The 17,539-nt window shown below is 38.9% G+C and overlaps 1 protein-coding gene across 6 annotated transcripts in view; it reads left to right on the forward strand.

The window, feature by feature from the left end:
* CHD6 (chromodomain helicase DNA binding protein 6) overlaps positions 1 to 17,539 on the forward strand; it is a 139,128-nt gene that overhangs the window by 41,809 nt on the left and 79,780 nt on the right. For all 6 annotated transcript variants that reach the window (XM_045529296.1, XM_045529295.1, XM_045529298.1 and 3 more), the window contains 9 exons: positions 354 to 416; positions 1,259 to 1,317; positions 1,983 to 2,100; positions 7,023 to 7,109; positions 7,286 to 7,420; positions 12,087 to 12,208; positions 14,638 to 14,881; positions 16,415 to 16,591; positions 17,217 to 17,360. In XM_045529296.1, the coding sequence (XP_045385252.1) occupies positions 354 to 416; positions 1,259 to 1,317; positions 1,983 to 2,100; positions 7,023 to 7,109; positions 7,286 to 7,420; positions 12,087 to 12,208; positions 14,638 to 14,881; positions 16,415 to 16,591; positions 17,217 to 17,360 (1,149 nt within the window). The remainder of the gene's footprint in view (positions 1 to 353; positions 417 to 1,258; positions 1,318 to 1,982; positions 2,101 to 7,022; positions 7,110 to 7,285; positions 7,421 to 12,086; positions 12,209 to 14,637; positions 14,882 to 16,414; positions 16,592 to 17,216; positions 17,361 to 17,539) is intronic.

The raw sequence follows: 17,539 nt of genomic DNA on the forward strand, positions 1-17,539 counted from the left end.
TCCTGCCTCTCCTGCCTCGGCCTCCCAGAGTGCTAGGGTTATAGATGTGAGCCACCTCACCTGGCCATAGTGGAGTCAAATGCAGATCTGAAATTGAATCTGAAAAGGAGAAAAACTTCTCTGCTCCTGTGATAGGGTTGTGCCCAGAGGTTAGAAACCCACACCTGTGAATTCTAGCTTTGCAAAATGTTTGTGATCTTTTGACCATTCTGTGGGCTGATAGGAGGGAGGCCTCGGTACTCAAAGGTGAACTTTTGAATGAAGTAGTACCCACTGTAGTTATTTCTCATAGAATTCTTTTCTTGGATTCTGTGGTTCTAGCAATTTTTTTTCTTTTTAATCTTTGTCTCCAGGAGCCTCCAGAAGATGATGCAAACATCATTGAGAAGATCCTGGCATCTAAGACTGTCCAGGAGGTCAGTGGCTCATGTTTCTGGCTTTTAGTACACTAGTACAAATTACACCCTCTGTAAAGAGAGATAATTGGCTAGAAATCCTAGAATGGTCATTCTTGGCTGGAGTGAGAGGGAGGCAAGAATATTGTCTAGCTAGTCAACACTTACTTTTACCCCCATGGAGGATTTTAAGCCATGAAACTCTTATATATCTAGAATGGCTTAAACGGATAATTTTCTCCATTGTGATTCTAGCAAAAAGTGTTTATCCCTTAGTTGCTATAGTGCAATGTAAGTCATCAGAGGGCCAAGAAGAAGAGATGGAAAAAGAGTCCTAATGGAAATGTTGTGGGTTTTTCTTTTTTCCCTTAGACATCTCAGGGCCATTGTAGGACTCTCCTAGAGAAAATTCCTAGCGTGGGAGAGTATGTTGGTACTGGCATAGCTTCATCTTTACTTAAAGTATTTATGAAAGTAAACTTTCTTACTTGAAATACCATTGGTATTTCAGGGGTAAGGGTCTGAGAGGACGCCAGAGATAAATGTGGTTACTTCTGCACCAGGCTCTGTTCCTGACATTTCTAAGAGCCCTGGGCCAGTTTGGGTTGATCAGCTGAACACTGTCCTAGCCTGGACCTTGGAAAAACACCAGGAAGATCTTTTTTTTTTTTTTGCCTTATAACTATGCATTGAGCCTTTGGAAAACCTGATCAATAGTTGTCAGGAAAAGACCTGGAAAATAAGAATATCCTCAAGAAATCTTTACTAAAACCAGACAGAGGTGTTGATTAGCTGTTTTCTTTTGGCATATAAGGATGATCTGCCTGGGATCTGGGCTGATAATTGCTTGCTGTTGGTTGCAGGTTCACCCGGGAGAACCTCCATTCGACTTGGAGCTATTCTACGTTAAGTACAGAAATTTGTACGTCTATCTAAAGTATTATGTGTGTTTGGATTTGATATGGATAAAACTTGCTTTCCCTTGTGACTTTATTATATTCTGTATCTTCAGAGACTGGCCCCTAAGGTGTGACCCGTAGATCTTGGTGGACTCAAGTTCACCTTAGGCGGTAATGCTCAACTTTGGCTACATGTGAAATTACCTACAGAGCTTTTTAAAACTACTGAAGCCCTTGCACCACCCAAGACCAATTGACTCATACTCAGTGGGTCCTAAGAATTGGGGTTTTTAAAAAACTCTATGGGCAATTCTCACGTGCACCCAGGGTAGAGAACCACTGTGCTATGGCATATACTCTTTTTCTCTCTTGTATTTTTTTCCTTTATGCCACCTGCCCACTTTCACTAGTGTGTGTTAATGATAACTTGGCCACACCTGCCCTCCTCTACTTTGAGCCAGTTTCTGTAGAAGGTGCAGAGATCACTTGCTTGGAATTACTCCATTTTGTTTTGTTTTCTGTTGTTGCCCTTAAGGGCAAGGCCTTTCTAAGCCCAATCTCCAGCAGTTTCACGACAAACCATTCCACTGTTTTCTGTGTTAGATGGTCACCCTGTTTATTGAACACCTTAAAGCTCAATCATTTGCTAGCTATGTGCTTGTCTCACAATTTGTGTGTCTTTGGATAGTTCCTACTTACATTGTAAATGGGCCACAATGGAAGAGCTTGAAAAGGATCCTCGCATCGCACAGAAGATCAAGCGATTTAGGAATAAACAAGCCCAGATGAAGCACATTTTTACCGAGGTGAAGCAATATTTACTGACGCATTTGACTGCTGCTTTTCTTGCAGCATTAAATACTGGGTTTAAGTTTCTAAGTCCAAGTTGATAGCCTATACAGATCTATTGCTCAAGTCAAATTGATAAGTGTGTGGTGATTTGCTGCAAAACTAGTCTTGATTTAAGCCACCAGAAAAATTATGTACCCAGGTGTAAGGATTAAACCTTATAAACTGACAACTCATAAGAACATGCCTCTTGGTCTGAATACTAATAAATAGCTAGAGTGAGAGAAATAGGCACACTATTCTTTCATCTCTGCCTCCGCCAAAGACATTCCAAAAAGACTTAAAGTTTCAATATAAAAGACAAAGCTGAAAGTGTTAGAAAATAAGTAAATAATAAATAATTTTATTTATATAAACTTGGGAATTTCTAAGTACTGTACCTAAAGCAAGAGCAAGGACTGGTGGATTTGAATATTAAACAAATCTATAGGTGCTACCTATCAGAAAATACCACATACACCTCTTAAGTAAATAATTAGAAAATATGTGTATACTTAATGTACATATACATTTTTCCTAATTGCATCTATGAACATGCTTATATGGTATATGTTCTTCTTATCCAATATAGGAGTCTTTCTGTTTATATTTATACGTGCACACACGTAAGTTACATACATACATGTGACAAATAGCCTTAATGAAAAGAAATCCTCTTATAACTTTATAAGAAAAATGTAAAACTCTAAATAGAAATGGACAGATTAACAGGGAATTCAGAAAGAAGGAAAAATTGGCCAGGCGTTGTGGCTCACGCCTGTAATCCTACCATTCTGAGAGGCCAAGGCAGGAGGATCGCTTAAGATCACGAGTTCAAGACCAGGCTGAGCAAGAGCGAGACCCCCATCTCTACTAAAAATAGAAAAATCAGTTGGATGTCATAGTATGTGCCTGTAGTTGCAGCTATTTGGGAGCCTGAGGCAAGAGAATTGCTTGAGCCCAGGAGTTTGAGGTTGCTATGAGCTAGGCTGATGCCACAGCACTCTAGCCCGGGCAACAGAGCAAGACTCTCTCTTTAAAAAAATAAGAAGGAAAGAAAAATTGACCATTGACCATACAAAAATGTAGTCAATCACAGTATTCAAAGACATGCAAATTCAAATAGGAGTCTCTTAGTTTTTACTTCTCAAATGTTTGAAGGTTCTAAGAACAGGCATTATCCACTGCTGGAGAGGGTGTAGGGAATTGACATTCTGTGCATCACTGAGTGGGAGCGTAACTTGGCGTGACCTCTTAAAAGAACAGTATGGCAGCAGGCATCAAATGTCCTCAAATTTACATTTCCTTTGTCCCAGAAATTTTGATTCTGCCATTTATTTTAACAAAATTATCAAATCTTTGCATGAAGACTTGCTATGGTAAAGTGTTCTTTATATTGGTGAAAAATTGAAAATAGACTGTTAGGTAATAGGCATTTGTTGATTGATGATACATTCCATAGAATGTAATACTGTATAGTTAATGAAAATTATGGTAAATTCTATTTTCTTCCATTTTTTAACATGTAGTTTTCAATTTTATACAGATAACTTTTGATGAAAAGCAATAAAAATTACTTTTACAACGGAAAGTCATTAGTGCTAGATCCTAAGTGTTTACTCAAATACCATCAAGTTGTAGTGAATTGCTGTGCACAGTTGCCAGCTTATCCATATTGTATTCCTTTTCCTCTAGTCATAAAAAATTATTTTAGGGTAATGTCAGTAACATTCTCCTTATCCCAATTGGGGATACTTCCTATTTAGCTTTAAAGTTTGGCCTCAGCCCTCTCTGTGATTGTTTTAAAGCCCATGAGAACTGTTTTCATGGCAGTGTTTCTCTAATAGACAGCTGGAGAAAGCAAGGTGACAACTAGAGTTGGAGCAACCATTCTCGAAGCCCCGTTGAATACTCTCCATACTTCTTGGAACATTTTAGTCACATCTTGATTTTAGCAAGTATTTGCAGCGTAGTGACTTGTTTATGTGTCTTTTTCTTCCATTTAAGCCCTGTGAGACAGAGCTCATGTTGTCCTATTTCTGTCACTGGGACTAGACACAGGGTCAGTGCTCAGTAATTAGTTGGCTGCCCCCAGGTAAGGGAGGAGGGTTTGCCTTACAGCATTCCCCAGCTTCAGGCCCTTCAGCACTTTCCATTTTCTTGGAATAAAGTCCAAACCCCTTAATGTAGCCTACACAACCTGTGTGTGTGTTTTCTGATAGATTCCCAAGGGAGTGATTTTTTCCTTGGTTAGGAATAGAGATGGGAAACTGTGTTAGGGTGTATGGACATAATGTAACAGTTCATATTCTCTTGGGAAGGGAAGACATTTGAGGAAGTAATAGCGGGGAGCATTTCCTATAGCACTGCCTTTGGTCTTGACCTATTCAACATTTTTATTAGTAACTTGGATAAATAACATTCTTACGGTCTAAACAGTAACTCAGTTTTGAGTGGAGCATCTTCATATCCACTATTTCCGACTGCTTTATGAGGTGGCCAAGGCACATGTGAAGGAGACGCAGCCTGTAGAGGCTGCAAGTTCCCACGCAGCACAGAGGCAGAAGCCTTCTGACTAAATCCCTTCTAACCAGATTAGAATAAATGACACAAAGTCCAGGTTTACCTGGACAGGCTAGAATGAATAAAATGTAATGTCCTGCATTGGTCTTTTAAGAATCTTTGCAATTTTGAAGTGAGGAAAATGACTGGATAGCAGTTCTAGAAGAAAAGATATTGCCAGTTTAAGTACCTACAAGTGTACTGTGTGCCAAGAGTACGGTGTGGCTGTTTAAAAAGTAACACTAATCCTAGACTGCACCAACAGAACAGTCCTGCTGTTACATTCATTTCATCCCTAAGTGATACGTTTATTTGGGTGCCAGGACTCAGTGAGGGACTTTGTAAAGCCTGAGGGAAGACTAACATGGTGGGGGCGGAGGCGGAGCAGCGTGATGGAGAGCAGAGGTGGAGAGTGGACCTAACCATGTGAGAGGCTAGGCCTTGCGCAGACTGCCCTTCACCCTCAGCCCCACCCTCAGCTGGGTGGCCTTGGGCCACTTGCATAAGCTCCTTCAAATGCATTGTCCTCATATGTGTAAAGTGTCACTCAGCATCTACCTCACAGAATCCCTGGGAGGATCAGGTAACAGTGCTGTTACTGTTTTTAGCTTTATAGATGTATAATTGACAAAGATTATATCTATTTAAGGTGTATGACTTGATGTTTTCATGTATGTGTACATAGTGAAATGATCATTGTAGTCAAGTAAATTAGCATATCTATTACCTCACAGTTACCATTTTCTTTCTTTTTTTCCTTAGCGTAAGAGCTCTTAAGATGTATCCTCTTAGCAAATTTCAAATATACAATACATAATTTTTAACTGTTGTTACCATGCTGAACTTATCCTGTATATATAAAACTTTGTGCCCTTTGACCAATATCTCCCCATTTATCTGCCCCTTCACCTTTGGCAGCCAACATTTTACTCTCTGCTTCTGTGAGTTTGATTATTTTAGATTCCACATATAAGTGAGGTCATGCAGTATTTGTTTTTCTGTGTCTGGCTTATTTTACTTAGCATAATGTCCTCCAGGTTCATCCATGTTGTTGCAAATGACAGAATTTCCTTTTTTAAGGCCGAATAATCTGTTGTATATATGTACACACCCCACTTTCTTTATCTGTTCATCCCTTGATGAACACTTAGGTTGTTTCCCTATCTTGGCTATTGTGAACAATAAATGACACAATGTTTATAGAAGTGCTTAGCATGGTGCCTGGCTCATAGTCAGTATTCCATAAATAATAGCTCTCTGTGTTATTGAGATACACAGGAAAGAATCAAATTCCCTACTGCTGCTGTAGAGGAAGCCGTTCTCACCAATTAGTGACAGTTACAAGGAAGGAAGTTAGGCTATAATTTAGTAATAATAATGATAAAGAGCATGATACAACTACTAAACAGGTAGAGAGAGGTAAAGTTGTTTCAGCAGTTGATCAGATATTAGAAGGTGGTAAATTTCTTAACAGGAATAATTCAATCTGAGGGTGGGTTTGCCAGGGTTGCCATGAAAAGTATTTTTGTATTGATTAGACAATGAAACTAGATAGCCCCTAAAGTGCCTTCCAGCCTAAGAGGTAGTAAGAACATTCTAGCAGTCCTGGAGAAGGACTTCTGGGTAATAAAGACCTCGATGAATGTTCCAGTTTATATAGCTCTGTGACTTGGTCATATTACCTAACCTCTCCGAGTCAGTTTCCTCATGTGTAAAGTAATTATAGCATTTCTCCATATGATAGTTTTGAGACTTAAATGAATGCACCAGATGTTGCTTATTGTTGTTTTATAAGTAAACTTTTTTTAAAGAATAATGTGCATAGAGAGTAGTAAGCAAATCGTAAGTGAACATCTCAGTGAATTTTTACAAAATAAACACACTTGTGTAACTACCACATAGATCAGGAAATAGAACATTATAAGTACCCAAGAAGCTTCCCCCATGCCCCCTTCTAATGTTGGCTGTTGCTGTTCTTGTTACTAAGAAGAAGAAACTAATTCCTAGTTGCTAAGGGCTACTAGGAACAAGGACCAGTAGGAGAAGAGAACCCTTTTTGTGCTGATTAATGCTCACTCTTGTAATGCCCAATAGGGAAGTATTACCTGGCCACAGTGCAGCCTCTGAGATGGTTGGATCCTTTGAATTTAGTGATGGAGAGCAGGATTTGGGAGCAATGAAGAAATGTCTGTGAAGTGACTTTTATTCTCAAGCAAACCCTTTCTTTCTGTGCTTGCTGATAGAGCCCAGAGATGGGGTCACTGAAAGGTGAAACCCTGGGTGTTGGATTTGAGGGAAGTGTTCACATTTCTTAACTGTTCTCTTCTGTTTGTGTTAGCCTGATGAAGACTTGTTCAATCCAGACTATGTAGAAGTTGATCGCATCTTGGAGGTGGCCCATACCAAGGATGCAGAAACAGGGGAGGTAGGTGTTTGCCTCTCCTAAAGCATCTTCCCTTCTTTCTACACATTTGCTTGTTAACATGTAGCCTATGTTTTAATGATATTTATGTGTTATCATGTAGGGTGGTTTTTCAGAGGTTGGCAGAGTATGATTGATTCCAAAAGAACAATTAAGTTTTCTCTCTTGTTTCCCACCAGGAAGTGACACATTACCTGGTGAAGTGGTGCTCACTGCCATACGAAGAAAGCACGTGGGAGCTAGAGGAAGACGTGGATCCTGCGAAAGTTAAAGAATTTGAATCTCTTCAAGTTCTCCCTGAAATTAAGCATGTGGTAAAGTATTCCTAGCTCTGTCTGACACCTCTTGGAACATGTACTTCTATGAACTCTGCAGTTATGGAAGTCCGCTGTCTTCCTAAGTGGTTTCTGCAGTATTTTACCTTTATCACTCCCCCCATCGAACCTGTAGGTCAGGATGTTTTCCTCCCCAGATCACACTTTGCCAGCACCCGAGTTGGCTTTAGGTCTCAGCTTTATTTGATGTGTGCAGCATTTAAGAAACTCGGATATGGGCTTAGATTTCTTGGTGTATGGCTATTGTGTGGAGTCAGTAAGATAGAATGTATAAGAAATGCCTGGCATGCAAAAGTAGCTCTGTAGATAGATGGTATCTTTCCTATTTCTGCTCTCTTGCTCCATCAGTGACCTCTTTTCTTTGCTTTTATCTTTCTTCACTCAACTGGAATATTCTTTTTTTTTTTTTTTTGAGACAGAGTCTCACTTTGTTGCCCGGGCTAGAGTGAGTGCCGTGGCGTCAGCCTAGCTCACAGCAACCTCAAACTCCTGGGCTTAAGCGATCCTACTGCCTCAGCCTCCCGAGTAGCTGGGACTACAGGCATGCGCCACCATGCCCGGCTAATTTTTTCTATATATATTTTAGTTGGCCAGATAATTTATTTCTATTTTTAGTAGAGACAGGGTCTTGCTCAGGCTGGTCTCAAACTCCCGACCTCGAGCGATCCACCTGCCTCGGCCTCCCAGAGGGCTAGGATTACAGGCGTGAGCCACCGTGCCCGGCCTCAACTGGAATATTCTTAAGTGGAAGAATTGTCCTTTGCCTGTAGATCCCTGGGACCTCACAGAGAGCGCATAGGTTTTCATTATACATTTATTGAATCAGTTTGTTTTTCTGATCCTGGATTATTACCATGCAACTGCAAAGATGCCCTAGGGCTGCAGTCCCCAACCCCTAGTCCGCGGCCTGTTAGGGACTGGACTCCAGATCACCACCCCTCCCTCCTGCCTCCATGGAAAAATAGTCTTCCATGAAACTTGGTGAGGGGGGTAGGGAGGGCTCATAGCAGGTGGTGAGCGGAGGTCAAGTGAGTGAGTGAAACTTCATCTGTATTTATAGCCTCTCCCTTCCCCATTGCTCACATCACTGCCTGAGCTGCGCCCCTTTCCCACACAGACCGTGGAAAATTTTTCTGTGAAACTGGTCCTTGGTGCCAAAAAGGTTGGGGACCACTGCCCTAGGGGGCCTAAGAAATAGTCATATATAGAGTGTCAATAATGAAAAGAAGGAAGAGGTGGGATCAGGGCTTTGTTAAAGTGTTACTAACTTGGAGAGAGGATCAGTTGTTAAAATATATGGTTATAGGCTGGAATGATCAGTTTCTGTTTTAAAAAAAAAATCATCATTTTTATATGAAAAACTATTATCCAATTCCTTATTAGTATTATTTGTTGCTTTTACATCACTGGAAAGTTCAGACTAAGAAGACTAGAACTCAACATTGAACTTGGATCCCTGTCAGAGTCCATTTAAGAGCAATGTTTTGTTTCTGGGCTTTTTTGTTTGTTTGTTTGTTTGTTTTAGGATTTTTTGGCATATGAAAGGTAAATAGACGTATCTCGAGATGCAGAACTGTGATTAGAAACTTACATAGTTTGTGGTGTTTTGTCTGCATGATTGATTATTAAACTCCTCTTTCAACCCTCTCCTATGTATACACTGTTTTTTGTTTTTCATTCTATTTGTTAGTCATTTATTAAGCATCTGCTATAAGTTGATTCTTGTGTGTGATATAATAAGAAACAAGGTACCTAACAGGCCCTGCCCTCAGGAGCTCACAGTCTAATAGAAGAGAAGAAGCATGTGAGTACATAGACAAATACAGCACCAGGCAAACTAGCATGTGGTGCAATGCGGAGACCAGTATGGGAGCCAAGAGTAGAGAGAATTTCATTCTGAAGCTAATTGTCAGTTATCTTCTAGAAGCAATCAAGAGTCTCACCCGTTCTCTCTCAGCTCAACTCCCACTTGGTTCTTCAACCTGACTGCATTTGGCTAGGATATGAATTCTCATGTATTTTCAGGTGACTTCTCATTTCCTTCACTTCTTTGCTGTTATGATGCGGTCATCCTCAATGAACCATAGTATCATTTTACACTTGTTCTTTTTTTTAAATTTATTCTCATTTAAAATGTACATTTTGAAATTTTGTCTCAAAAATTCTAAATTTAAATGGTGGCTTATGATATAGTTAATACTGTCTGGTTATATTTTAAGAAGGGGGCTGTCTCCAAATGGTATTTCACCTGAATAACTGTTTTTTTATGGTATCTTATCAGAATTTTGAAGCTTAGAGATGGCCTTACTGATCTTGATGAATAGGACATTCTGCACCTAAAATCTCTTTGGTAAAAATGGGTTACTTGTAGGTAAAATATGGAATTTCAAGAAAGGAAGAAACAAGAGTGTCAGTAAAGGGCAAGAAGCAGTCTTTTACTAGGTGAGACCCTACTGGAGATGCCAAGTATCAATTCCCCCATCCCCCTTTGAAATTAACTAGGTAGCCACTGAAGGTTGTGGAGCCCTAGGGTAATTTATATCCTGTAATCTATACCACTTAGGAACCATCCAGACTAGGCATCAGAGACTTCTAGCTTATTTCAAGTCTTAGGCTTAGATGGCTGAAATTTTTGGCCAGTAGATGATGTAAAACTAAAACCTTTAGCACTGGGGAAAGAAGGAAAACCTGGTGGAGTAACTAGATGAGAGACTGATGCCTCTACATTGAGAGCACTTCCAAGGAAGCAAAGTAGAAATCTACAGTGAAATTCTCCTATATACTATCTACAATGCCGAGAGTGAGCCACTTGAGTCAGTAGAGCTAAAGAAGCTTCCAGAAAGTCTCTCCATAGTATCTAGTAAGGAAGAATGCCTAATGGAATGGATTGCTTGAACGTCAAGGATCCAGGCTAAATGGTTCCGGTTTGCTAAAAAGAAGGTAATTTCTTTAAGGGAACAGAGCAGGAGAATTTATATAGGATTATCTTAGCTTCAAAGTTTTTTCTTTAAAAAAAAATTTTTGGCGTAATATATTCTTTCCTTCTTTATTTCTAAAAGTTCCTGTGACTGTGTACTAATAAGAATATTCAACAGGCTCTCATTTCAAAGTGCTTAGTCTAAGTACAGCTATAATAATTTTGAAAGTAAATTGTCATGTGTTTTTCTGCAAGCCATGGACAGTTTACATTTATCTCCAACTATCAGTGATGTAATTGGGGATATTTTATTAAACTGCACGTGCAAATGGCTTAGTTTTAGTTAACAACATATTTCAAGTGTGTAAACTTTATTGTGGTAACCAAAAGTAGAACTGCCAAAGACTAAAATTGCTGTTTAGAAAAGCTTTAATCTTAGTATTCTCATCTATACTGCAGGCATAGCTAAAAAAATGTTTAAAATCTTTAAGTGTCATTTTAGGAGCTCAGTTTTAGGAGCTCAGCAAAATAACCAAGTCTATGTTCAAATAATAACCTAAATAAACAAAAACCCATTTTTAAAACCCATGTTGGATGGGAAGGCTCAGTACAGAAAGATTTAAATTTTCCCTAAATTAATAATTCTGTGTAATTCTAATTGAAATTCCAATGAGATTTTAAGAGAACTTTGACACATTGATTCTAAAGTTATTCACAATAGTAAATAAGATAGAATAGCTAGCTAAGACATGTTTGAAACATAATTCCCCACCAAATATATAGCTACAGTAATTAAAAAGTTTTATCACAGTAATAGACAAGCCAGTGGAACAGAATGCAGAATCCAGATATAGCTCCATGGATATACTGGAACTTAGCATATGATAAATGTGGCATCATGTATCAGTAGAGCAAAGATGAATTACAGTCGACCTTGAACAACAGGGTTTTGAGCTGCACAAGTCCACTTACATGCAGATGTTTTCAACTGAAAGTGGATTGAAAGTACAGTATTCACAGGTCCTGAAACCTGTGTATACGGAGGGCTGACTTTTCACACCTGTGGGTTCTGCGTGGCTAGCTGTAGGACTTGAGTATGCATGAATTTTGGTATGTGCGGTGGGGGTGGGAGAGTATCCTGGAACTAATCCCCGAAGTATACCAGCGGATGACTGTCTTTAGACACTGGTGTTTTACATAGGAAAATAAAGTAATTAAGACAGCCTCTATTTTGTTTAATGGGATTATAAGGAAGTTGCAGTTTTGATTATACAATTTTTTGCTTTATGTGCTAACTTTAGAGACAGACTAACCAACGAAACATTTGACCCACTGTACTTCCCTGAGGTGTTACTCTAGGCACAAAGAAATAACAAAAAGAAATTCTGCTTATTGAAACCAAAAATTCTAATATTAGCCTATGGGGGAAATTAAAGTGTAAATGGGAGTGACATCTAAGAGTCTAAGTAAAATAATATAACCCTTATCAAGATTTTAGGTAGGCCTGTTTCTCTTCTTAATTATTTGTAAATTTTATGGAATTATTCTTAGATTAATCTGGTGAAATCTGAAAAATATAGGGCCTGCGCATTACTCAGAAAATAGTAACTGCAGATTGAAACTAGCCTTAAAGCAGCATTTGAGATTTACCACCTTCCTCATTATTATCCATATTATGCTCCTAAAATATCATTGTCTGTGTATTGTGCTCTCTGCTTTCCTCCCTAGGAGCGGCCTGCTTCAGACTCCTGGCAGAAACTCGAGAAATCTCGGGAATATAAGAACAGTAACCAGCTCCGGGAGTACCAGCTGGAGGGGATGAACTGGCTTCTTTTTAACTGGTATAACAGGTGAGGAACCAGAACCAGTCCAAATATTTGTACCTAGAGGTATATTGTTTGTTGCCTTACCCTGTAAGACTTTTGAGTGGCAGTAGCAGAGTGGTGAGAGAGAGCAGCATAGCCATCAATTCAGGGTGATAATCTTTGCATGTTAGTCATTCCAAGACTTATTTTTATAACAAGTATTCTTCATCCAAAAGAAATGATCTGTAGACATCATTGACTTTGTACTTTTTTTTTTTTTTTTGGCTTGTCTAACCAAAACGTTAGACTCAATGTAGATGAAACAAAACCCAACAAAATCCTTTATGGCTGTTTTATATCTTATAGTCTATAGCAAAAAGAAAAAAGTCTCTAAAAGGGAATGGATCCGAATTCTAGCCCCCACTCTGCTACTTGTTTGTAAGCCATGGACGTTCTAGACTTCTACTCTAACACTCAGTTTTGAACTCTCTGTGATCTGGTTCCACAACTAACTGAATCGGGTGAAATTGGAGAAAGACGGGTTGAGATTTTCTGAACATTCTAGAATGTACTGGATAGTAGTGATTTTTTTTTTTTTTTTAAGATATCATGTTGTAATGCAAAACACACAGAAATGGGACTCTGGAGAACTGTCTTTTTAGTGTAATCTCTGCCACTTATTCATTGATTCACACAAGCACAGTTCACCCTATGTGCCCAGGTCTCGGGTTGCCTATCCAAACAGTGAAGGGAGCGAGACCAGACCAGGGCCTCAGCTCTGGTGTACAGTCTGTGGTTCAGGATCAACAGAAGAGATCAACGTTTTGATTCTAACAGAATTTATCATGTGGGTTAAAAGTTTGTCCTTTGATAACATGCAAAAGACAATGGGATTCATGGAACTTAACGATTTTTTAATTTTTATCATGGCTTCCAGGAAGTTTGTCAGTTACAGAAACTGGCTTAGGTTTGGGGTATATTTTTTTCTCCTTGTCTTAATAGTATTTTAATTTTTAGTATTTTTAGTTTATATTTGAGTACACTTGTTTCATACATTGTAATGCACCACTTAAAGATATTTCAGTCAACCACAGACCCCATATCAATGATGGTCTAGTAGATTATAAGGGAGCTGAAAAATTCTTGTCTCCTGGAGACATTGTAGCTGTTATAACATTGTAGTACAACGCATTACTTACAGATTGGTGGCGATGCTGGTGTAAACAAACCTGCACTGCCAGTTGTATAACAATCTAGCACAGGCAATCATGTACAGTACATAATACTTGATAATGGTAATAAATGACTGTTACTGGTTATGCATTGACTATACTGTAATTTTGATTGTTATTTTAGAGTGTATTCCTTCTACTTATTAAAAAAAAAAGTTAACTGTAAAAACAGCCTCAAGCGGATCCTTCAGGAGATATTCCAGAAGAAGCCATTGTCGTCATAGGTTATTGCGCACACATGTTATTGCCCCTGAAGACCTTCTAGTGCAACAAGATGTAGAGGTGGAAGAGAGTGATGTTGATGTTCCTGACCCTGTATATGCCTAGGCTAATGTGTGTTTGTGTCTTAGTTTTTAACAAAAAAGTTGAAGAAGCGAAACAAAATAAAAAATTTTGAAAATAGAAAAAGGCTTATAGAATAGGGATATAAAAAGATATTTTTGTACATCTGTTCAATGTATTTGTGTTTTAAGCTAAGTGTTATTACAGAAGAATAAATTTTAAAATGTTAAAAATTTATAAAGTAAAAAAATTACAGTAAGCTAAGGTTAATTATTGAAGACATGAGAACATTTTAAAATAAATTTGGTATAGTATAAATGTTCATTTGTGTGTATAGACTTTGTGTGTACTATACAACACAAAGTCTCCAGTGTTGTATAGTAATGTCCTCGGTCTTCACATTCACTCATCACTCACTCACTGACTCACCCAGAGCAACTTCTAGTCCTACAAGCTCCATATGTGCCCTACACAGGTGTACCTTTTTTTCTTTTATACCCATTTTTACTGTACCTTTTCTTTGTTTAGATACGTTTAGATACATAAATATTTGCCATTGTGTTACAGTTGCCTACAGTATTCAGTACAGTAACATGCTATACAGGTTTGTAGCCTAGGAGCAGTAGGCTGTACAGTCTAGGTTTGTGTAAGTACACTCACATATCTGCAAAATGATGAAAGTGCTTGATGACACCTTTGTCAGAACATGTCCCTGTCATTAAGTGGCACATAACTATATTTTTCCCAAGTTAACACAGTTCCTTTTTGAAAGTAGGCAGGGTATGAGTGATGATAATAATAAAAACTAGCTTCAGTTTAATCTCTGTAAAATGATGATAAAGCTTTCACTGGTGATATTACAGGTAAAAGTATACTTCTGAAACATCTTTTTTAGTTATAACCAACCTCTACAACTTTTCTGTATTGATAATGAATTACTGTATTTCTCACACTCTGCAGAAAAAACTGTATTTTGGCTGACGAGATGGGCCTAGGGAAAACCATCCAGTCCATCACATTCCTTTCAGAAATATTCCTCAGGGGAATCCACGGCCCTTTTCTCATCATTGCCCCTCTCTCCACCATCACTAACTGGGAGCGGGAGTTCAGGACTTGGACGGAGATGAATGCCATTGTGTACCACGGCAGCCAGATCAGTAGGCAGATGATTCAGCAGTATGAAATGGTGTACAGAGATGCACAGGTGAGCCTCGTGAGTCACAAAGACCAGGGACTGCCTGAGCTTGGAACAGCCTTTCTGCCACTTACCTTCGTGGGTTTTAGTGCCCAGTATCTTGAGTTACTGTTGACTGACTTTGTAAAATCATGTTTGTTAAGGCTGACTTTTTGTTCCTCCCTAGTAGTTTAAAATAAGCTAAAATAATTTTAATTAATTGTTAATTAAATTAATTTAGTTTACATAAATTAAAATAATTTATGATAAAATGTAGGATTGTAGGGCATGCTTTCCAAACTCTCTGAGATATACCAGAGGCCATTTTTAGGACACTGAAGGTGTGGCTTATTGGTTGGCTTATAAAATTACTTTTATATGCAGACAATTTTATCTGAATTGTTATGTGCTCAGTGAAGAACGTGAATGGAAGACTTAGTGTACAGAGAATGGATTTTCCCAGCTAGGAAATTTAGAGAGGAGGTTAACAGATTTGACAGGGAAGGAGAAAGAGAAAACAAGTTTCAAATTGTTAGAAGCACTAGCACTGGAAAGGCCAAGGTGGGAGGATCATTGAGGTCAGGAATTCAAGACCAGCATGAGCAAGAGTGAGACCCCACCTCTACTAAAAACAGAAAAATTAGCTGGCATGGTGTTGCCCACCTGTAGTCTCAATTACTCAAGAGGCTGAGGCAGAAGGATTGCTTGAGCCCAGGAGTTTGAGGTTGCAGTGAGCTATGATGATGCCACTACACTTTAGCTGGGGTGACAGAGCAAGGTTCTGTCTCCTAACAAAAAAAAGTTAAAAGCACAACAGAAATTTTTAAAAAAGGTTTTGTTAAGTGCAGTTACTTTGTATGGTTGTATGTGTGTCCTGAGTACTGGTTTTTATAATTAAGCAAGGTAAAAATTAAATTACTTCAATCAGAGGAAAACCTGTGCTCTCCCTAGGGGTTTCATAGACAGCAGAAAGAGACACTTGGGAGAAATTTAAGATGTACTTTAACATCATGCAGCTTTGCTACTGAAATGTGATGGCAGTGCCAAGACAGGGTAAAAAGCAAAGCTGTGTCCTGCCTGGTTGCCCTTGTCCCAGGTGAATCAGGATCATTACTTAGAATCTATGGTAGAGAACCCAAGTTACAAGGTGAAATTTATTAAATCTGAAAAGTAGCAGAGGGTTTCTTTGGGCATTCAAGCCATGCATGGTTTAGATCCACTGTTGGGTGGGAATGCGTGAACCAACACCCATCTGCTCTCCTTATGGCAATTAAAAAATAAAAAGCTCCCTAGCTATATCTTTTGTATTGCTTATCCTTCTCACCTTCATAAGGGTAAATGCTGCTTTGCCTCTGTTCAATTGATGTTGTGAGGTCTCTCTCTCGTTTAAATAGCTGGTTCATTATAGTCTCTCTTTTCTCACATGAGGAATAGCAGTACTTGTTGGCTTCTCACCTAAGCACTATTATTTATAGTGCTGCCTCCTCTAACCCAGCAGGTAATCCATTAGCAGAATTCTACAGCCATGGTGTAAAGCGTTGCCTTCGGTTGTGTCATCCTCAGGGAAACCCCCTTTCAGGAGTCTTCAAGTTCCATGTTGTCATCACAACATTTGAGATGATCCTGGCAGACTGCCCAGAGCTGAAGAAGATTCATTGGAGCTGTGTGATAATTGATGAAGCTCACAGATTGAAGAATAGGAACTGCAAACTTCTGGAGGGTCTAAAGCTCATGGCCCTGGTGAGAGTTAACAGCTCTTTACATAACGAGAGGTTCCTTCTATTCAGTTTAGAGGGAGCATCCTGTAGCCATTTTGCATGTAGCTTACTTGTGCATAGTCCTTTTACTGTAGATTTTCTTTTTGCCTTCTATAGCCATGATAGTACAGGAATGAATTTTTTTTTTTTTTATCACAAACTGAGTCAATAATTTGGCCTTTGCCAAAGATTGATTTCCAAAGGGCCTTAGGGGACTCTTAAATAGCATGAAATTTGTGACTTGGAAATGTAATGTCTTGACTTGTTTCTGGATCCCTGAATGAACTGATACCAAAGATGATGGCCTTTTAACATTGCTGTTTTGGCACAGTGCCCAGTATGTGGTGAGTAGGCACTCAATAATATTTAGTGAATGAATGAATAGTTGCTTTAATTAACATGAAATTGCTACTGGAATCAGTGATGTGAAAGGAAGGTTGATCGTTTATTGACTGTGACCCTATGAAGTGTTGGCACACTATCTTTTCATTAAAGCAGAGCAGAATTGTCCCAAATTGAGCACAAAATGCCCTGGGTTAATTTTCCCCACTAAAATATACTGTTTTGATGGCTCAACACTGTTCATCATGTGCTTTTAATTTGTGCAGGAACATAAAGTGCTTCTCACAGGAACACCCTTGCAGAACTCCGTGGAGGAGCTCTTCAGTTTGCTAAATTTTCTGGAGCCATCACAGTTTCCTTCAGAGACTGCTTTCTTAGAGGAGTTTGGAGATCTGAAAACAGAGGAGCAGGTAATTAGAGGCCGAACGGATTGAGGAGACAATGAAAGACAATGCTCTTTCATCAATGAAAGAGCAGGTCACCACGGGGACAGGACTTAGCAAGATCTGGCATCCCTGGTAAAATGAGCATTACTAATCCCCTTTATCTTATGCACTTGTTTATGTTGGGGAGGGTAAGCAGATTGTTA

The sequence above is a fragment of the Lemur catta genome, chromosome 17 (genome assembly GCF_020740605.2).
Source record: "Lemur catta isolate mLemCat1 chromosome 17, mLemCat1.pri, whole genome shotgun sequence".
Lineage (NCBI taxonomy): Eukaryota > Metazoa > Chordata > Mammalia > Primates > Lemuridae > Lemur > Lemur catta.